This window comes from Erythrolamprus reginae, chromosome 12 (genome assembly GCF_031021105.1).
Source record: "Erythrolamprus reginae isolate rEryReg1 chromosome 12, rEryReg1.hap1, whole genome shotgun sequence".
Lineage (NCBI taxonomy): Eukaryota > Metazoa > Chordata > Lepidosauria > Squamata > Dipsadidae > Erythrolamprus > Erythrolamprus reginae.
Window position 1 is genome coordinate 31,312,290 of NC_091961.1, and position 22,551 is coordinate 31,334,840.

Genomic DNA, 22,551 nt, shown 5'->3' on the forward strand with positions numbered 1-22,551 from the left:
TTTATGTTTGTTCTGTGATTTTTCAAAAACACTTCGGAATTGATTTTATTTTAATTTTCTTTTGGCTGAGCTTTTCTCAATTTCTATCAGGGTTCACATGACGAGGCTGCAGTTCCTGTAGAAGTATTTGGGGGGAAGGAACCGTCCCCATAGAACAGATCATATAGTCTGTGTATCTGTATAGTCTATCAACCTGTAGAGTCTGGAGGACAGAAGGGAAAAGGGGGGACATGATCGAAACATTTAAATATGTTAAAGGGTTAAATAAGGTTCAGGAGCGAAGTGTTTTTAATAGGAAAGTGAACACAAGAACAAGGGGACACAATCTGAGGTTAGTTGGGGAAAAGATTAGAGGTAACATGAGAAAATATTATTTTACTGAAAGAGTAGCAGATGCTTGGAACAAACTTCCAGCAGACGTGGTTGGTCAATCCACAGTAACTGAATTTAAACATGCCTGGGATAAACATAGATCCATCCTAAGATAAAATACAGGAAATAGTATAAGGGCAGACTAGATGGACCAGGAGGTCTTTTTATGTCCTCAATCTTCTATGTTTCTCTGAATGAGGAAGGAAGGAAAGATGGAAGGAAGGAAAGAAAGAGAAAGAAGGAAGGAAGAGGAGGGAGGGAGGAAAGAAAGAGAAAGAAGGAAGGAAGGAAGAGGAGGGAGGGAGGAAGGAAGGAAGGAAGAATCCATAGTAACTGAATTGAAACATGCCTGGGATAAACATAGATCCATCCTAAGATAAAATACAGGAAATAGTATAAGGGCAGACTAGATGGACCAGGAGGTCTTTTTATGTCCTCAATCTTCTATGTTTCTCTGAATGAGGAAGGAAGGAAAGAAGGAAGAAAGGAAAGAAAGAGAAAGAAGGAAGGAAGAGAAGGAAGGAAAGAAAGAAAGAGAAAGAAGGAAGGAAGAGGAGGGAGAGAGGGAGGGAGGAAGGAAGGAAGAATCCACAGTAACTGAATTTAAACATGCCTGGGATAAACATAGATCCATCCTAAGATAAAATACAGGAAATAGTACAAGGGCAGACCAAATGGACCATGAAGTCTTTTTCTGCTGTCAATCTTCTATGTTTCTATGATAGCATTAGTTAGTTAGTTCAGTTTATTGTCACTGCACTTTGTGATTGCTGTAGAAGGAACTATGTGTTAAATAATGGTTTATGTGTTTGTAAGCTGAACAAGTAAGACTTATAGTATTGTATATGTATTGACTAATTTAACTGTGTATGACTAGGACTGTTCTTGACTAAGATATTTGCCAAAGTGTCGGTTTTCCAGACTCTACTCTTGCAAGGGGTGATGGGAGGTCATGAAAAGAAGACGATCAAAGCTTTCCACTAATGGCCCAAGGGTCTTGTCTTCTTCTGTTCCACAGGCTGAATGGCTCGTTGCCCGACAGCGCCGAAATACAAAACAGTACTCTCTTCTTCAAAGGACCGGTCACCTACAGCCTATCAGCGACGTATATCTGTGAAGCCACCAACTCCATCGGCACCCGATCTGGGCAGGTGGAAGTGAATGTAACAGGTAGGCATCGAAAACCCAAGTGGCCTCTACCTGGAATTGGAAGGGTGCAGGTTGTTTAAAACCTAGTTTAAGCCATCTCTGTGGGTTTTTATAAGCTTGCTTTGACTTCTCTGCTCCTGTGGGGTTTTCTGGCCTTTCCATTCCTTTAAAAGAACGCCGGGTTTTTTCATATGAGGATTGCGGGGGTTTTCTGGAATTCCTGTTGCTCCTCCTGTTTTTTCTCCTTTGGTTGGCAATATCTATAGCATTTCTCTTGCTTTTCCTTTTGGTGCCCTTTCCACATCTGGTTCAACCCAGGCGGATGAAACGCGGTGAAAATCAAGAAGGAAGGGCGAAAAAATATATAATACACTGTTCCCTCGATTTTCGCGGATTCGAACTTCGCAAAAAGTCTATACCATGGTTTTTCAAAAATATTAATTAAAAAATACTTCGTGGGTTTTTTCCCTATACCACGGTTTTTCCCACCCGATGACGTCATATGTCATCGCCAAACTTTTGTCTGCCTTTAATAAATATTTTTTTAAATAAACTTTAATAAATAAACATGGTGAGTAATAATCTGAATGGTTGCTAAGGGAATGAAAAATTGCAATTTAGGGGTTTAAAGTGTTAAGGGATGGCTTGGGATACTGTTCATAGCCAAAAATAGTGTATTTACTTCCGCATCTCTACTTCGCGGAAATTCGACTTTCGCGGGCGGTCTTGGAACACATCCCCCGCGAAAAGTGAGGGAGCACTGTAATAATAATAATAATAATAATAATAATAATAATAATAATAATAATAATAATAATAATACAACAACAACAACAATAATAAAAATAATAAAAATAATAAAAATAATAATATAAAAGTCAGATGGTTTTGTCGGAATTGACAAAATCTCCATCTGTCAATTGCAAAAAGCCGCTTTACTGGGATCGGCACATATAATTCGCCGCTGAATAACGCAGTCCTAGGAGCTAGTGATGATGAAATACAAAATCCAGCATGGTGATCTCACTTGCTGTGTTGTACTGACAATAATAAATATAATAAATTCTCAATTCTGCTGCCTCCTGGGATTGCGATGTCGATGATCCATACTTTCTTTTTCTCCACAATCATGATGTATTTTGAAACATAACACACCAGACATCCTTATTGTGGAGAAAAAGAAAGTATGGATCATCGACATCACAATCCCAGGAGACAGCAGAATTGAGGAGAAGCAGCTAGAGAAATTTGCGAAATGTGAAGATCTGAAAATCGAGCTGCAACGACTCTGGCATAAGCCCGTGAAAGTGGTCCCAGTGGTACTTGGCACGCTGGGCGCAGGGCCAAAGGATCTCAGCGGACATTTGAAAACCATTGTAATTGACACAATCTCCATCTGTCAATTGCAAAAGGCTGCTTTACTGGGATGGGCAAACATAATTTGCCGCTACATCACGCAGTCCTAGGTGCTTGGGAAGCGCCCGACTGGTGATGAAATACAAAATCCAGCATGGTGATCTTGTTTTCTGTGTTGTATTATTGATAATAATAATAATAGAATGAGATGTCAAAAGACATGCTATGGGATTATGTCCAAAAGAGGATGAAAGAGGGGCTGGAGTTTTGTTTGTTTTCCAAAAGCTTTAGGATTAAAATCACCGGTCAGAAATGGTGTAGCTGAGTTCCTGTTGATTTTTCAGATGCCACTCTTAATTCCATGTAGCATGTAGAGATAGTGTGTGTATGTATGTGTGTACATACAACCCTCCAGGGTTGTTGAAGGCTAATGGGCAGGCTAAGCTACAGAAGGAAGGATTGACTAAGAGATGAGACGTGACGAGATAGCAGAATTTTGGTGGGCAGGAATCAGAAGAAAGAAGGACAGTCCTATAGTCATAAGGTAGCAAGAGAAGACAGATGGACATTTATTTAATTAGATTTATTTTATTTTATTAGCTTTCTAGGCTGCCCTTCTTCTCGCTCACAAGGGCAAAAATAGATGCAATGAATACCAGTTAGAGTCCTTCATCTGGGATTCTTCCAGGTGTAACTCCCATTAATAATAATAAGAATAATAAGAATAATAAGAATAAGAATAATTCATTATATTTGTATGCTGTCCCTCTCCGAGGACTCAGAGCAGCTCACAACAAACAATACATCTACAAATCCAATTTTGAAAAACAACTTTAAAAACCCCATATAAAACGACCATACAATCCAGACAAACCATTCATAAATCATCACGGATAGGGGTATGTCAGTTTCCCCATGCCTGGCGACATAGATGTGTTTTCAGGAGTTTGCGAAAGGCAAGGAGAGTGGGGGCAGTCCTGATCTCCGGGGGGAGTTGATTCCAGAGGGCTGGGGCCGCCACAGAGAAGGCTCTTCCCCTGCGCCCCGCCAGACGACATTGTTTTGTCGACGGGACCCAGAGAAGGCCAACTCTGTTTGACCTAATCGGTCGCTGGGATTCGTGCGGCAGAAGGCGGTCCCGGAGGTATTCTGGTGCGAATGAACTACAGTGGCATCGTGGTTAAAGTGTGGTACTGCAGGCTACTTCTGCTGCCTGTAATTTGGCAGTTCAAATCGCACCTGGCTCAAGATTTGACTCAGCCTTCCATCCTCCTGAAGAGGGTAAAATGAGGACCCAGATTGTTGGGGGCAAGAGGCCGGCTCTGTAAACTGCTTAGAGAGGGTTGGGAAGCGGTATATATGTCTTAAGTGCTATTGCTGTTGTTAAAATTCCCATCCTCTTGATGCCAAACCAACCAAGTTGGAAGCGTGGGATCGGTGGAAATGTAATGTTTTATTCTTGCAGTCCGTTCGCGGAATAGCTGGGAGTGCGCTGAACATTTGTTAGCTGTGCTGACTGTTGGATAACCATCTGTCTGAAGTGGTGCAGGGTTTCCTGCCTAAGCAGGGGGTTGGGCTAGAAGACCTCCAAGGTCCCTTCCAACTCTGTTATTATTATTATTATAACCTATCCCAATCCTAACCTGTACAGAACCGTGTTCGTTTTCCCAACAAAGGAAGGCCAATTTTTAAACCGTGTCAAACGACACTCCCAGCCTCGCCTTGACCACTTAATCTTGAATAGAGACACTCCAACGATGGAGATCCAGAGAAAGAAGCAAAATCGGACAATAACAGATATCCTTAAGACCTCCACCAGATTTGGCCAAATTAACTCATGCCTTTTCTTCATCGTCTCTCAGTCTGGGATTTTAGGGGTAATCTCCTTCCGCACCCACTCACTCCACCCGCCGCCTCTCCGTCTTCAAGAGATTGAATGGTGCGGATTCTGGGATCAAATAAGCAAGCCAAGGTGTCTTCCATCACTTGGCAGTCTCCAGCAAGAGGCAAATGTCTCAGTGACTAATTGAACCAGGGGGAAAAAAGCAAAATTCTTTTCGTCCCAGTGCTGTCAGTACCTTGATCCAGCAGCAACAGCTGGGAATAGAAGGAGGGAAAGAGGAGGGCTAGAAAACCCTACAAGAGATGCTCTTTGCCTGTATTTATTGGAGGGGGGAAGGAAGGAAAGGAAAGCAGGAAATTTAAGACCTTGGGCTTTTAAAAAAAATATTATTGAGTATAAATATTTTTTAAAAAACATTTAAAACATTAAAATACAAACATTGGACAAAACAATACAAGCAGGACATTGGCACACACAAATACACATAACAACATTTGTAACATTTTTACGGTAAATTGCAATGATGTTACACTAACATTTATGTACAAGCATGTTAAACTGTATTTCAATTACAGTTTTTTTATCTGTCAATCTATTTTCATATTTTGAAAGTATTATTTTCATATAAATTATTTCTATTCATTATATATCCTTACTTATATATTCATTCTTCAATTGAGAAATTTATTTTTCTTTACACTTATAGTTATATATTTATGTACATACATACTGTTTTTGTAGATTTTATAGATTATATATATATATGTTTTTTCTATACTTCTCTCTTCATTTTCAAATTCAGCAAAAAAAATGTTATACAGTACAGTATACACATACATACATAAATACATACATACATACATACATACATACATACATACATACATACATACATATATTTTTGATATATACTGTATATATATATATACAGTATATATATCTTTGGGTCTTCGGAGAGGGGCAGCATGCAAATCTAATAAATTATTATTATTATTATTATTATTATTATTATATGTCACATGTTTTTGTTGAATTTGAAAATTAATACACACACAGAGAGAGACATATATATATATATATACTGCTCAAAAAAATAAAAGGAACACTCCAAGAACACATCCTAGATCTGAATAAATGAAATATTCTCATTGAATCCTTTGTTCTGTACAAAGTTGGATGGGCAAAACAGCAGATGAAATTGATTGTCAATCAGTGTTGCTTCCTAAGTGGACAGTTTGATTTCACAGAAGTTTGATTTACTTGGAGTTCTATTGTGTTGTTTAAGTGTTCCCTTTATTTATTTATTTATTTTGAGCATTGTATATCCACACACACTTCTACCTCTTCTTTTCTATCTGTTTTCTTTCTTTCCATCCATTTGTAGAACATATTCCAAACCTCTAAGTACTCCGAATCTTCTTTTTGATTTAACTCAGTTGTTAGTTTATCTAACTCTGCACATTCTAAAACGACCTTGTCATCTGGCACATCACCCTCTTTCCAATGTTGTGCTAACAATATTATTACTGCTGTTAATAGATGAAGGGTGATGTACCGACCTTCATCTAGGTCTTATGCACTCATGCAGATGTTGTTTAAGAGCAAAGCTCAGCGACCAGAATAGATGTTGGTTTGGAGGAAAACCAACCTCTGGAAGCCTCGCCGACCAATCTCCCCAGTTGGAGATGGGGGCCCTCGACCCTGCCAGAAAGCTCTTGATTGACAGGCAAGGAGGTGAGATTAAGAGCCAGCTGGTTCCAGTCTCCGAAATTGTCAAGCTTTGAAACCGCAGCAGCAGCTGCAAAACTGCTGGATAGTCTTTCAAGGGGTCCACTCTGCAGCCTGACTAAACCCAAATCCAGGTCTGGGGTTTTTTGGAAGACGTTTCTCAATTCGCTGAGGATCATTTACTGCAGAAACTAAGATTCAAAGTCAGTTTTTTAAGCCAGAGGAAATTAAAAATGTCCTCGGAGGGCTGGAGGCTCCCCATAAGTTCTACAGCATCATCTTTCTCTTGTAGGCAAACCGGGGAATCTATTTCAAAACACTTAAGCGGTAGCCTTAGGATGTTATTCATGAGTTTGCCGGACCATGTGCAAAGCGTCTTGGTGATGTTTAGACTTGGCAGCTTACAAAACACAAGAGTTTGTTTCTTGGTTTGCAAAGCTGGATGTGGAAATTCTGGAAGTTGGAAGTACACACGTCTTCGGGTTGCCAAGCTTAAGAAAAACCCATGGAAGCATTTCCGCCAACGTAGGACTTCATGTGGGAAGCGGTGCTAGATTGCAGAGAGGGATTTGGCTTCCCTGAGATCTAGAAACTTGATGGAACCTTTCCTCGAGTGGTGTAAGTCGGAGCCTCTGGAGTCAGCCGAGAATTGAAGATGGCTTTTTTTGTGTCCAGCTGCACAAGGAGAGCCTTGACCGGTGGACTTTTGAAGTCGTCCACCGACAACAGATGGAACCTATTGAATTCAACTCCGAGTGGATCTCAGAAGGCTTCCTCGTCTAGGAGAGGAGACTTTTGGCTCTCCTGCAGACCCCAAAGCAAATGGGCTCCTTATTAAATCAATCTCCCATTGTCCTTCTCTGCTGGGATAAAAAAAAAGGAATGCTTTCAAGCTTGGCTCTTCACCAGACAAAAACCCAGAACCATCCTTCAATTTTCTTCTGGTCCAGCTGCTGCCCCAGGAGACCGAGCTGTTGGCACAGGGAATTGACTTGAATGCAACAGCTGTTGGGGCAAAGAAGAAGAGAAGGAAAGACCCATAATAGTGTTTTGTTTTTTAAATGGCAGTAGGGTTGGAGAGCTTTCTAAATGGGAAAAAGGACCATAGTGTGCTCTTTAAAACCACCTCACCTTCCTCCTTCCCTCTGCTCTGCTGCCGTTCAGTCTCCTTTCCCTGTCCAGGCGCCAGGAACTGTAGCATTTCAGGGCACGTTTGGATGGTAGGATCTCCCGCATCACCCCACTGGTTCTCCCAGCACAGTGGTTCCCAAACTTGGCAACTCTCTGAGCTTGGTTGTTTTCTTGCAGATGTCTCATGACCCAACTAGGCAACGTTGTCAGGAGAAGAAGGCAGTGGGATTCATCTCATTCAGACTTCTTCTAGCACTAATGATGTTACCTAGTTGGGTAACAAGAAAGCCACCAAGTTGAGAGAGCACCAAGGATCTCACACTTCCATTGCGTTGTGAAGGGTAACCACACAACTGCAATCCTTGGTCTCTACCACCACCAAGTGGCTGTGTTGAGCAGGTCCCTTTAATAATAATAATAATAATAATAATAATAATAATAACAACAACAACAACAACAACAACAACAACAACAACAACAACAGAGTTGGAAGGGACCTTGGAGGTCTTCTAGTCCAACCCCCTGCTTAGGCAGGAAACCCTACAAGACTTCATACAAATGGTTATCCAACATCTGCTTAAAAACTTCCAGTGTTGGAGCAATCACAACTTCTGGAGGCAACCTCTCTTCCACTGATCAACTGTTCTCACTGTCAGGAAATGTCTCCTTGGTTCTAAGTTGCTTCTCTCCTTGTTTAGTTTCCACCCATTGCTTCTTGTTCTACCCTCAGGTGCTTTGGAGAATAGGTTGACTCCTTCTTCTTTGATGCTCCTCACCCATCATCTGCTTTTCTCCTGGATTTCTTTCCCTGGAAAAGCCCTCTCTTTATTTTTCACCTTTTTTTAAAAATCAGGGGTCTCCCACCTTGGCAACTACTAACACCACTCGGTAACGCCTTGGTCAGACCACACCTAGAGTACTCCATTCAGTTTTGGTCACCCCACTACAAAAAAGACATGGAAACTCTAGAGAAAGTGCAGAGAAGAGCAACAAAGATGATTAGGGGACTGGAGGCTAAAGGATACGAAGAATGGTTGCAGGAACTGGGCATGGGTAGTCTGATGAAGAGAAAAGACCAGGGGAGACATGATAGCAGCCTTCCAATACTTGAGGGGCTGCTACAGAGAGGAAGGGTGTCAGGCTGTTCTCCAAAGCAACAGAAGGCCAGACAAGGAATAATGGATGGAGACTGACCAAGGAGAGATTCAAACTGGAAATAAGGAGGAACGTCAATCAGCAGAACAGCTTTGCCTACGGAGGTTGTGAGCGCTCTAACACTTGAGATTGGATTGTCATTTGTCCAAAGTAGTGTAGGGTCTCCTGCTTGAGCAGGGGGTTGGACTAGATGACCTACAAGATCCCTTCCAACTCAGTTAATCTGAATCTGTCTAAGATGATCAAAGTTCTGGAGAAGAACGGTTGCAGGAACATAACTTTAAGATTAGTGGATTCAACTCTCAAGAGTTCCATAGATGTCAAAGAGTCAAAATACTCTGCAAAACTCCAATTTATTGCCGGAGCCATCCTGGCACCTACACTGGGAAGCCTGAATCTTGAGTTTCCCACTCATTTGAAAGTTCACATCCCATGTCCCAGACCCACAAATTCATCACGTTGCCCACTCAGATTGTGCCAGCGTGGCCGGTCCTCCCTCCGCTTCCGCCCCGGTGGGTGGGCATTGGATGGCCTTGAACTACTCAGGACAGAAGGCTTTGTGGTTGCATCGGTTCCCTCCTGAAAAAAATCCCCTCTCCCAAGTTCCCATAAACATCTGACCTTCTTCTGTAGGTAGGGTGGCCAGCTGTTAATTTATCCCCAACCTCTGTACCGGCTTGATATCAGTTTTGCTACTGAATTGAGGATAAGGGGGAGGGCGAAAGAGGAAGGGAATTGGGACCGAGGAATTTCCGCCTTCCCCAGGACGTTCTGACCTAGAAAACCCCCGAGTCTAGCACATTTCACACATGCCTTTGCTCACCTTGGCCTGAAATGTGCTTGTCTTGCCAAGGTGTCGCCTCCTACGCTTCGCCCTTAACTGAGAATGGAAGCAGTTGGTGGTGGGGAGGGTTTAGCAGGGGGAAATCATGTTCCCTCTTCATGTAGCACCTTCCTTATGGGGAAAACCCCTCCCTTTTTTGCGCAGACCCCCATTGTCGCCACTCTGACCAGTGAGACCAGTGTTCTTACTGGTCAGAGTGAAACCTCAAAGGGTGGGAGGGAAGAGGGCCTTTGGCCTAGAACTGGGGTCTTAAGCTCCCAGCCCATGGGTCGGTTGCGTCATGCGCTGGACACGCCACACGGTTCAGTAGGAGAACAGGTTAGGCAAGTAGCTCGATTTTCTTGAATTGCTATAAAAGATCAGTTCTAGATAATGATTAAAATGATTCAAGCCTTTATGGGTAAAAACATACTACTTATTTCCTATTTAAATAATAATAATTAAGGACTATACTAAGGTACTAAAGAAGAAGGACAATAAAACTATTAAGTATTCGATAAATAGCGCATAAACCTACTATCGCCACTGCGTTCCAGCCCATTACTGTGGTGTATCACACAGAAATAATTAGCAGCATCTTTGGTCAATATTTGGTGGTACCAAAATTTGTCAAAAAGGGCAAGTAATTGCAGGCCTAAGATCATTTATTTATTTTATTTATTTATTATTTACATTTGTATGCCACCCCTCTCCACGGACTCGGGGCGGCTCATAGCATGAGATATTCTTTCCCCCTAGGCCTTTACAATTCATGCATGTTATGTTTGTTTGTAGGGATGTTTGGTTTTACAATAAGGGTTTTTTAGTTGTTTTAGTATTGGATGTATATGATGTTTTTTATTACTGTTGTTAGCCACCCCGAGTCTACGGAGAGGGGCGGCATACAAATCCAATAAATAGATGGATGGATGGATGGATGGATGGATGGATGGATGGATGGATGGATGGATGGATAGATAGATAGATAGATAGATAGATAGATAGATAGATAGATAGATAGATAGATAGATAGCTTGATAGATAGCTTGATTGATAGATAGATAGATAGATAGATAGATAGATAGATAGATAGATAGATAGATAGATAGATAGATAGATAGATAGATAGATAGATAGCTTGATAGATAGATAGATAGATAGATAGATAGATAGATAGATAGATAGATAGCTTGATAGATAGATAGATAGATAGATAGATAGATAGATAGATAGATAGATAGATAGATAGATAGATAGCAGGAGGAAATCATCCGATGTAGAACTAGAGGGTAATTCTATTGTCTGTACAGTAAAACCTTCGTATAATAAACCTTTACAGGAAAATAGTGTCTGTTAAATCCATAAGAAAACCTTGACTTAAAGGACAAGTCCATAATGTAATGTACAGAATCAGAAGCAAAAAAAAAAGTCCACTAAATCCGAAGTCTGCTAAATCAGCGCCTGTGTAAACGGAGCGTGTTTAGTACTGTTTATGTTTGATTTTGTAATCGTACATCCAGTGGGATCCAACTTAGTTGTGTTTGACTCTGATGCATTGGCTGCACCCTTCTCTTAACACAGCGGCTGTAATTTTCTTGTGCGCATGTTTTATTTAATGCATGGGAGTCGGGACAGAGCTGGTGTGTTTTTGCACGCATGCCTTCTATGCCATCTTTTCTCACTTCTATATTTTGCCTGGAATAATTCTCACAGAGGGGGTTAACACTTTGTGGCAGCACTCAATGTGCCCGGTTCCCTTTGCACGAAGTAGCTCACTTTTCTTGTGGTGGGGAGTGTTTTCTCTGCGTGCAATTTATGTGATAAAAGTGGAGCAGATTTAGTTGTTTTGAGAGAAGTCACATCAGACACGGTGATCGATCTTGGCTTCCCAGAAACTCAAGCCCCATTTTTAATAACATGGACTTAGGCCAAAGGTAGAGAGATAAGTAAGCCAAGCCTTTGGGGTTTCCTGTCCATGTCTTTAAGCTCCTCCACAAAGTCGCCTCCTTCTAACCACCTCATGTGGTGGGGAAGTTCCAGTAGACAAGCAAGAACACACAGTTCACCAGCTAGGCGGTGTCATTATGTCAATCTGACACTCTGGGATGGGAAAAAGAAAGGCCAGGGGTCTGCAAACTGGAAAAGGCTTAGGACTCCCTTGATCTGGGTGCCTGTCATCTCTTCATACCCCTCCTGCGAAACAAACGAACCCCAGGAGATCTAATTCCTCGTGAGGAATTAACGCTTACGAATAGGAAAGCATCTCGGGGACTGACTAAATATTTGGCAAGTAGATGATCCAAGTCGAGTCTTAGGTTGGTATTTGCAAGGGGACACAGAGAGGGAATTCATTTCAAGGGTTGGACACTGTTGGAAAGCACCGTCCCTGAAGAGAAGAGGGATCAAGTGTAGAGCTAGCCTGGAATCATGCACAATCACAACAAGGGTCAACATCCCCCCCTTAATAGAATAGAAGAGAACAGAATACAATACAATAGAATGCAATGCAATACAATACAATATGATTCTTTATTGTCCAAGTGTGATTGGACACACAAGGAATTTGTCATTGGTGCAGATGCTCTCAGTGTACATAAAAGAAGAGACATTTGTCAAGACTCATGGGGTGCAACACTTAACGATTGTCATAGGAGTAAAATAAGCAATGAGGAAACAATCAATATTGATAAAAATCTTAAGGATACAAGCAACAAGTTACAGACATACAGTCCTAAGTGGAAGGAGATGGGTGATGGGAATGATGAGAAAAATCTAGTAAGTTCCTTAGAGCCTTATCTATTTGCTCCTAAGAGTAGACAGCCAGACTGGGAAGATTCCTGAATTAGAGGCAGAACATAACAAAGTAGTTACGCTGACTACTACCTACTTACCGCATGTGTGGATGAGTAGTTTAAACCTGACAGACATCATGAGTTTCTGAAGGTCTCTCAAAGGAATGCACAAATGTGGGCTGAAATGGGGAAGAAATATGATTTGATATAAACATTAATATGCAACCAGTAATGGGTTGCACCCAGAATTGGGGGGGGGGCATTCTGGTAGCAAAAATGGAGCTGCGCACAAAGCTCCAGCTGACCAGAGGAGGGGCGTGCACGTCAGCGCAAGATCCAGCTTTTGCACATGTGCCAGGAGCAAAATCTCACATGAGGACATGTGAGCGAGCGAGATTTGGCCAATTTTCATCGATGTTTTTGCTTCTGCGCAATATCAGTGAAAATCGGCAAAATCTTGTTGGTCGCATGTCCTCACACGAGATTTGGCTTTTGGCGCATGTGCAGAAGCTGAATTTTGTGTCAATGCATGCCTGGCCATGCCGGTCACCGGGAGCATTCCGGTACCGCTGGTGACACGGAGCCCTTGCCTGCATGCAACGCTGGTGGAGACCTTCAACGCCTTGGTCTCTTCAGTCTTGAAAGACGGCGTTGAAGGGGTGACTTGATCGAAGTGTATAAAATCATGCAGGGTATAGAAAAGGTGGATAGAGAAAAATCCTTTTCTCTATCCCACAATACTAGGACGAGGGGGCCCTCCCTAAAGCTCATAGGTAAGAAAGCGAGGACAAATCAAGGGAAATATTTCTTCACCCAGAGGGTCCTTGGTTGATGGAATTCACTTCCAGAAGAGGTCGTGACAGCTGTCAGCCTGGAGAGCTTCAAGGCAGGATTAGACTGATTCATGGATGCCAAGGGTATCAGTGGTTACTGAAACGGATGTCCATGTGCTGCCTCTATGTGGGTTGAGGCAGGCAGGGTTCCCTCGGGTCTCATTTCATGGGAGTCAAGGGAAAGGGAGGGTTCTGCCTTCTCCTTCTGCTCAAGATCCCCATGGACAATTGTTGGGCCACTGTGTGACACAGAATGCTGGACTCGATGGGCTTTGGCCCGATTCCGCAGGACTCTTCTTATGTTTAGTGCTTTGGTTGAGAGTTATCTGCACATCCACAAAAGGCCATGTGAGAAACCAAGGTTGTTCTGGCCCCAAAAGCTAAGTACGAAGAGCCCGATCGGGGCTTCCGTAAGTGGGCACTTCCTGCCCCCCTTCCCCGACTTTCCCTCCCCTTTTCCTTCTCCTCATCTCCCCCACCCACCCACCCCCCGATTTTTTGAAATTATTATTATTATTTCGAAGTCTTGAAAGCATGTGTTTTTGCCATTCCTCACAGACTGATGCTTGTTCCCCCTTCCATCTGTCTTTTCCTACCCAGAATTCCCCTACACCCCGTCTCCACCGGGCACATCCGTGGCACATCCGACCATCCCCACCGCCGTGATTGGGGGCGTGGTGGGCGGAGCCTCCTTGGTCGTAGTGGTGGCCGTGGTCGTCCTTATGGTGCTCCGTCACCGCCGCCACACTTTCAAGGGCGACTACAGCACCAAGAAGCACGTCTATGGCAACGGGTACAGCAAGGCGGGAATCCCCCAGCATCACCCGCCCATGGCCCAGAACCTGCAGTATCCCGACGATTCGGACGACGAGAAGAAACCCGGCCCGCTGGGCGGACACAGCTACGAAGACGAGGATGACGAAGGCGGCGCTGGGACCGAACGCAAACACCGGTCCTGCCCCAACAAGTACGAGGAGGACTCCAAGCGGCCTTACTTCACAGTGGACGAGGGAGAAGCCCGCTCCGAAGCCTACAACGAACGGACACTCGGATTCCAGTACGACCCTGAGCAACTGGACATAGCCGATAACATGGTCTCTCAGAATGACGGGTCTTTTATTTCCAAAAAAGAGTGGTATGTCTAGCTTGGTCCACACCTCCTCCCCTCTCTTGCCCTTTTCTTTATCACCGGCCATGCCCTGCCTCCGTGCCCCGGCGCTGGTGGCTGCTCCGCAGAGCCCATGTGCCTCGTCTTCGCCCAGAGCCCCCTGCCCACCTAAGACACGCACACCCAGAAACCTCCACCAGCTGGGGAGCGGAACGCAACACAGGGACATTTGGGAAGCCGACGAGAACTTCCACTACTTTGGCGGGCAGCCCGGAGGAGGCAACGCAGGGGAGTTGACGGGCGGGTGGGATGTTGCTTGGTTTAATGAATTTTTATTTTTTTCCTTGGGGAGAGCAAAATTTCTTTTCCCCCCCTGCTTCATTTTCTCCGACAGGGATTGGTCCCTTACAGTGTCCTTCGTACCGATCCGTGGTGGCTTTGATGTTAATACTTTTAATTATTATTATTGCCTGTCTTTGTATAGTATACTGAACCCAGCCCACCTCCGCCCCACCGGGTTGCATCTTAAAAAGGGTGTCTTGGTCGGCCGGTGGGCTCCTCTCGCCCTCCCACCTCCCCTTCAAAAACACTGGAATTTTGTTTGTTGTCTTAACTTCGGGGAGGGGGCCAAGGGCTTACACACACACCCCACTCCGTGGACTTTGCAAGAAGGCGGTGTGGGGCTTGGGCTGAGGCTGCAGACACCGAAAGCACAAAAGAATCGGGGCCGAGAGCTTTGCTCTTTTCCGACCCCCTCCTGGATCCTCTGGGGGCCTGTATCTTCCTTCCAGCATCTTCGCTTTCGCCATTTCCCACAATGCACCTGTGGCGGGAAGAGAACGGTCCCCTGCCTTTATCCGTGGGGCCGCAAAGACCTAACACAAACCAGGCTCAAACGTCACCTTCCGAAGAACCATTGGGGGAACCAGAACAAAAGAGTGCATGATATCCAGGGGAGAAGACGTGTAATAAGTGTGGGTCTCTTTTGCGTTGTCGTTGTTGGTGCTGTTTTGTTCTTAAATATGATTTTTAAGAGACGAGGTTCAGGGTCTGTCCAAGATTTGCATGCCACATTATTATTATTTTTACACCCCACCCCACCCCTTGTTTGCTTTTACCTGCCCTTCTTTGCTCCTGGACCCAACACCCTTGTTGATGAGGATCTTCTTCTATCCATTTGGCCCAAGTCCATTCCTACCAGTTCCTCATTCCGCAAGTGAACAGACTAGCAAGAAGTTAGCAATAGCATAGCATTTAGACTTATATACCACTTCACGGTGCTTTGACAGCCCACTCTAAGCGGTTTACAGAATCAGCCTCTTGCCCCCCAACAATTTGGGTCCTCGTTTGACCCACCTCGGAAGGACGGAAGGCTGAGTCAAACTTGAGCTGGTGGTGAGATTTGAACTGCTAAACTGCAGCTAGTGGTTAGGTGAAGGAGCCTGCACTGCTGCACTCTAACCACTGCACCACCCTGGCTCTTCAGGAGGGAGGGAAGGAAGGAAGGAAGGAAGGAAGGAAGCATTTAGACATATACTGTTTCATAGTGCTTTTACAGCCCTCTGTAAGTGGTTTATAGAGTCAGCCTCTTGCCTCCAACAATCTGGGTTCTCATTTGACCCACCTCAGAAGGACGGAAGGCTGAGTCAACCTTGAGCCGGTGGTCAGATTTGAACTGCCGAACTACAGCTAGCAGTTAGCTGAAGTAGCCTGCAGTGCTGCACTCTAACTACTGCACCACCACCACGGCTCTTAAAGCTGCTTGTTCTCCTTCAACAAGTCTCGGTGTTTGATATTGGTGAACACCAGCTTTGAGTGAGTACCAAGGGCTCCCAATCCAGTCACTGGCTCTTCTAATTAAATAGCTTCAAGTGCCAAGCGAAGAGAGAAATGTGTGAAGGTAGAAAAAAAAATGGGGTTGGGGGCTGAAATCCTAACTCTGATTTTTGGATCACTTTTGAGTTGGCCTGTATGGTGGCGGCTGTTTTTGAGAACCAAACTTGAAATGGTTTGAAGGCTCCATCACAACTGAACTTGGCGGAGCAGCCAAACGCGAGCTATTTTTCATGTGGCTGACCATTAGAAATAGCCACCGCTGCTCCTCCGTTGGTTTTGATTCCAAGATCACAAAAAAAGTGTGGACAAGAGGCCCAGCGCAGAATCTGCTATCTGCTACCCCGGCTGTAGAAAAAAATGGCTAGGGGCATGATTTTTTAAAAAATTCTTTGAAAGTACAGTGGTACCGCTACCTAAGAACGCCTCTACTTAAGAACTTTTCTGGATAAGAACCAGGTGTTCAAGATTTTTTTGCCTCTTCTTAAGAACCATTTTCTACTTAAGAACCCGAGCCCAGAAAAAATTCCCAGGAAATTTGAAAGCATCACGAAGGTCCAGCCAGTTTCCTGCCATTCCCCCTTTAATCCTGGCCATCTCGGGCTTTTCTGGGCTGCCAGAGGAGCCTTTTGGGGGCGCTTAAGGAGGCTTTGGCAACCAGAGCGAACGAAGCATTTTCCTTTCTCTGGGCGCTTGGAGAGGGAATAAACCTCTGCCAGAGCCCAGAGAGAAGAAATGCTCCCTTCGCTCTGGGCAGCGACTGTCCTCCTCCTCTTCTTCCTCCTCCTCCTCCCACCCAAATTCCGAGCTTTTATTTTTTCTTAATGGGTTTGCACCCATTATTTGCTTTTATGGGAAAAATTGCTTCTACTTACAAACTTTTCTACTTAAGAACCTGGTCACGGAACGAATTAAGTTCTTAAGTAGAGGTACCACTGTATTCCGATAAATCCTATAAGGGGAAATAAATGGAAACGCAGCTTTACTTTTAACAAACGAAACAACTGTTGGGATTAGCATCTGTTATCAAAGTGGACCTCCCTTCCCCAATTTTTTTTTGTGGGGTGGTTGGGTGGAGGGAGAGAGAGAGAGAGAGAGAAATAATACATAGGCTGCCTTCACTTCCTTCAAGTAAAAAATTTGAGTTGCTCAGCCAACAGATTACAAGAGAAACAGTTCCTTAAAATCCCTTTCAATTAGCGCAAGGCTTTCTTAATGTTTTGAAATGTTAAAACATTTAATGCTGATGGAGTGGGGGTTTTTTTCCTTTCCTTTTTTCCTTTTTACAAAGAAGAAATAATTACGGTGTCTAATTTTGTGTTGGCACTGTTTTGTTTTGGTTTCCTTCAAACTGCCAGCCATGTGCAACTCTTAACAAAACATCATCTGTCCTGATGCTCCTGCTTTGCGCATGTAGGCGTAGCTGCTGTTGTAAAAGACGAGAGCAGGGGGACCTGTAGTGCTTCGCCGTTGCATGAATAGCGCAAGAAAGCATGACGGAGCGCACCGATGCGCCAAAATCCCAGAAGTTCCACCAAGCCAACATTAAACACTGGTACAGTCGCGTTTGTGGGGTCCTTGAATGCTGTTTCCTTGCAGACGTTTCATTACCCAACTAAGTATCATCATCAATGCTAGAAAGGAGTGGGGAGAGCAACACCCACTCCCCCTTCTAGCACTGATGATGTTATGTAGTTGGCTCATGAAACTTCTGCAAGAAAACAGCCGAGCTGAGAGAGCATCAAAGGCCACACAGTTCAAGCCCGAGCTACAAATGTCGTCTTTTTATGCTAGTTTTTAAATTTGTAAACTCGGCAACATTAGCATCCCTTGGTGTCAATCGAGCCAGTGTACCTGCACACGGAGAATTGCATTGCCTGCCTGCAAAATTAAAGCACAGCACGGTCTTCATAGAAGCGGCCCCCAACAAAAAAATTATTCCATCTGAATGATGCCAACATAACTTAAAACAAAATGCATGATGACCTTAAGTTAGGTGGGTTGGCATTCCTGCAGCCCAAGCAAGCTCCTCCTCTGTTTAATCCCTTCTTCCTTTTCCACCCTTCGGTAGTTGTCCCCTGTCAATCATCCATTCTGAAATCTTAAACACAGGGACATGACCGGTTCCTTAGGCAAGGGCTGCCTTGAGTCGCTTATCAATCTATAGCATGAAATAAAAAAATGCCTGTAATTTAGAAATAATAACAACGGAGGAATCGGGGATCCAAGTTTTGATCTGCTCAGGATTCGATGTGGTCAAAACACACGTCTCTAGGTTCAGTCTGCAAATCTGAGACTTCTATTTTGGTGTACAAAACCGCAAGTGAAGCTTCTACTCATTGAGTAAAACCCCCCACAAAATTACTACTTACTCGGGTAGAATTCCTGCCTTCATACCTGGACTTCTCAAATCTCCACATGTTGCCAGCATTTGGTCCTCTTCATTTCCTCAGATTCCGTTGGAGAAGAGATTTCATTTAGCTTCTCCTGAGCACACCTAATCTTGTCAACTTGAAGATTTGGTACGGTAATGAATTTATGGTCTATTTTGGGGGGGGGGATTTCTGATCGGTGGGATAAGGACCGGTGTTTTCAAAGCTTGAAGGATGAGTTGATTGGAAAACCAACTTCAGGTGGATAGTTAACAGTTCCTATATAGCTTTAGGTAGGCACCCCAGAGTTATAGTCCAAGGTTTTGGAAGACAACGAAGGTGGATGGATTCTGAGGTCGCCCCATTGAGGTAGAAATTCTCTTTCAACTGTAAGTCTGCATTTACAGTGTTTCTTATTCCTCCCTAAAAAACTATCAAGCAGCCAGAGACACCCATGAATAGTCTCAAACAGTAGCTTTATTGTTAGTCCCTTATGTTACAGGATTAACATAGTTGGCAGGGACCTTGGAGGTCTTCTAGTCCAAAGTCCTGCCCAGGCAAAAAAAAACGCTGTAATATTTCAGACAAATGACTGTCCAGTCCCTTCAATGTTGGAGCACCCACAACTTCTAGAGGCAAGATGTTCCACAGATTAATTGTTCTCACTGTCGGGAAATTTCTCTTTAGTTCTAAGTTGGTTCTCTCTTTTAATGAACTTCCACCAGTTGGTTCTTGTCCAGCCCTCAAGTATTTGGGGGAATAGAATTATATAGGATTGCTACAGCTGGAAGGGTCTTTAGATGTCTTCTAATCTAGTTCAACCCCCTGCTCTGGCGCAGTGGTGAGAGTGCAGTATTGCAGGCTACTTCTGCTGCTCACCAACTGCCAGCAGTTTGTCAGATCGAATCTCACCACCGGCTCAAGGTTGACTCAGCCTTCCATCCTTCCGAGGTGGGTAAAATGAGGACCCAGATTGTTGGGGGCAAGAGGCTAATTCTGTAATAAGTCCAAATGCTATTGCCCAAGCAGGAGGCCCTATGCTATTTCAGACAAATGCCTGACCAATGTCTTCTTTAAAATCTCCATTGATGGAGCACCCACAACTTCTGGAGGCAAGATGTTCCACTGGTCAATTGTTCTCACTGTCAGGAACTTTCTCCTTAGTTCTAGGTTACTTCTCTCCTTAATTGATTTCCATCCATTGCTTCTTATCCTGCCTTGAGGTCCTTCAGAAAATAGATTGACATTCTCTTCTTTGTGTCAGCCCCTCAGATATTGGAACACTGATTTTCTCCAGGTTGACCACATTCCCCTTGGAGGAACGGTCAGATAGGGCTTTAGGGATTCTGGGGGAGATTGGTCCTACACCAGTTTCCCCACCGCTAAGACTCCAAGCTCAGCCCCCTCTTAAAACCTCTTCTTAGTCTAGCTGGAGATGCCACCACAAGTAGGTTTGGGTTCTTCTGAGCAAGCAGTCAATTCTTTTTCCCATCAGCAAGAAGAATCCCTTCGCCTCTCGGAAGGGGAACTTAGGTGAGATGGGTCAGGGTAGAAATGTGATGAATGAATGAATAAATAGGAATTCTCCTCGTTCTGATGGGCTTCCTTCCCCTCCTGTGAACAAAATGACTCAAATGCCCTTGCCCAAGTGTAGGCAAAGTTGGCTCTTCTATGACTTATGGGCTTCAACTCCCAGAATTCCTGAGCCAATCATGCTAGCTCAGAAATTCTGGGAGTTGAAGTCCACATGTTATAGAAGAGCCAACTTTGCCTACCCCTGTCCTTGCCAATCAGTCTCTCTAGATCAGGGATCTCCAACCTTGGCAACTTTTAAACCTGGAGGACTTCAACTCCCAAAATTCCCCAGCCAGGGAATTCTGGGAGTTGAAGTCCTCAAGGCTTTAAAACTGCCAAGGTTGGAGGCCCCTGATCTTAGATACCTACAGAGCTTTGAATTTTTAGGTTTTCTTGACCTTGGACTTCCTTGTTCTCCTTGGAGAGCCATATCTAGTCCTGAGGACCCTACAGGTAGACATTTCTAGATATCAAAGTGACCAGGGATGCGCGTTCATTTCAGTCTGAAACCTTGCACGTGACCCAGACTCTTAGATTGGTGACACTGGTAAATGCTTTGAAAAACAGCTGCCAAATTCGACGAGATGAGAGTAAATTGGTGCATCAATTTGATGTCCAAATGTTTGCTCTTTTTAAGACCATTCTCGGTCGGTAGCTGGTAAGAGAGATGAAACTCTTTCCATGAAAAAATGTAAGAAAATGCCCACTAGGGTTTTTTTTATCATAGTCCTATCAGACGTTGCACGATGCTTCCAACGCCCCCAAAATACACTTTGGTTCACTGAAGTCCACCATCTTCCCTCTGGGTTGTCCTGAGTGGGAGAGGATTCATGTCCCAGGATATACAACATCTTGATATGGAGGTTCTATTTAAGGAATAAAGATCGATAGTCTCCATTTATTGCACATGGAGAGATCCTGGTCTCGTTGAGCAAGGTGGACAATGCAACCTCAACCTTGGAATGGATTAAAAATGCAATCTCCTATTTCTTTCTGGATTTTAATCCGGAGCCAACATTGCTGAGGTTTCCCAATGGTTCCCAAGCTCCGTATTTCCAGACCACATCTGGCAGATGTTTGGAGGAAGAAAATGTATATCTGGACTTTACCCATTTCCGTTACTGTATTTAATGATGAGACCAATTGCCTTTCCTCTTTTTTTTTTAGAATTGTTTCTTTTTTTTATTCTAGCAGTTTATTTACAAAAAAAGGGAGAGAGAGGTTAGCTAGAATTCTCCTTTAGAAGAAAATGAAACCCACCATTAAAAGTTGGATTGATGAACCAAAAATGCAACCAAGCAAAGCCTTCAGGTAGCTCTCAGCTTAACAGCAATCCATTCAAAGTTCTGACGAGACTTTGAAAAGCAACTTAGGACTGTTTTTCACACTTAACAACCGTCGTAGCATCTGACTGATATTTATGGTGGTTGCAATGTCCAGGGGGGGTGACACAAACCCCTCTTGACAAGCAAGTTGGGAAGACAGATTCACTTAAGGACCATATTAGTCACTTGACCATCGGAGTGACTGATTTAACAAGTGCCTTGCTTAGCAATGGAAATTCTGAGGTCCCGGTTGCACATTGAGGTCTAGCGGCATGACCTTCTTTTGCAAGGAAATGTGTACATAGCACAGAGTCTGCGATGAGATATTCAGGCAGTACCAATAAATGCCAGCGGAGAAATAAACTGCATCGTTATTTCGATTTCTTTTCTACATTCCAATGTATTTTGCCTTCACTCAAATGAGTCTCTATACTGTATACCATTGTTTCTCAGCCTGGGTAAACGTGAAGATGTGTGGACTCCAACTCCCAGAATTCTCCAGGCCGGCTAGAGAATTCTTGGAATTTAAGTCTGATGCGTCTTCAAGCTGCCTTTCAAGGCTAAGAACCAAAACTCTATCATTTTAACCTTGTTCTTCATTCGTCGCATTCCTGCTATAATCAACCTTGTGGCATAAGAGAAATAAAAAAATGTCCGTTTGGGAGGGATGTGTTTTCCGTGTTGTAAGTGATTTTTTTTTTGTAAAAATAAAAATTAAAAATATAAAAAAATATGTGGAGAAGACAAATATTATAGATAGTGTAATAAACTGAACTTTGCTTTCATTCTCGGTTTTATTTTTAATTTTTTTCCTCATCCTTTGTCATGATTTTTTTTTTGTTTCCTTTGTTTAATTATTTTTTTGTTCATTTGTTCATTTCATTTTGTTTCGGGGGGAAACGGAGGGAATTTTCGTGGGGAGCAGCATTTCGCTCCATCGTCTTTTAACTTGTACAAAATGAAAAATTTTAAAAAGAGAGAGAGAGAGAGAGAAAAGACTAGTGGTTCGACCATTGAAAGAAGTGTACTTTTTATAAATAAAAGAATTTTAAAACAAGGAAGCTGTTAACTGCCTTCTCTCTTTTATTTAATTTGGAAGCGAATTACGAAGTTGCTCGTCGCCAGATTTTTGTACATCGAAGGGAATCCGTCCCAT

At 43.5% G+C, this 22,551-nt stretch overlaps 1 protein-coding gene across 3 annotated transcripts in view; it reads left to right on the plus strand.

Annotated features, from left to right (window-relative positions):
- NECTIN1 (nectin cell adhesion molecule 1) overlaps nt 1–22,551 on the plus strand; it is a 207,571-nt gene that overhangs the window by 124,028 nt on the left and 60,992 nt on the right. The window contains exons 5-6 of one of the 3 annotated variants that reach the window (XM_070765955.1): nt 1,391–1,542; nt 13,783–22,453. In XM_070765955.1, the coding sequence (XP_070622056.1) occupies nt 1,391–1,542; nt 13,783–14,327 (697 nt within the window). In that variant the 3' untranslated portion in view covers nt 14,328–22,453. Of the gene's footprint in view, nt 1–1,390; nt 1,543–1,839; nt 2,004–13,782; nt 22,454–22,551 lie in introns of those variants that run through there. The other 2 variants (XM_070765957.1, XM_070765956.1) reach the window with 2 other exon arrangements.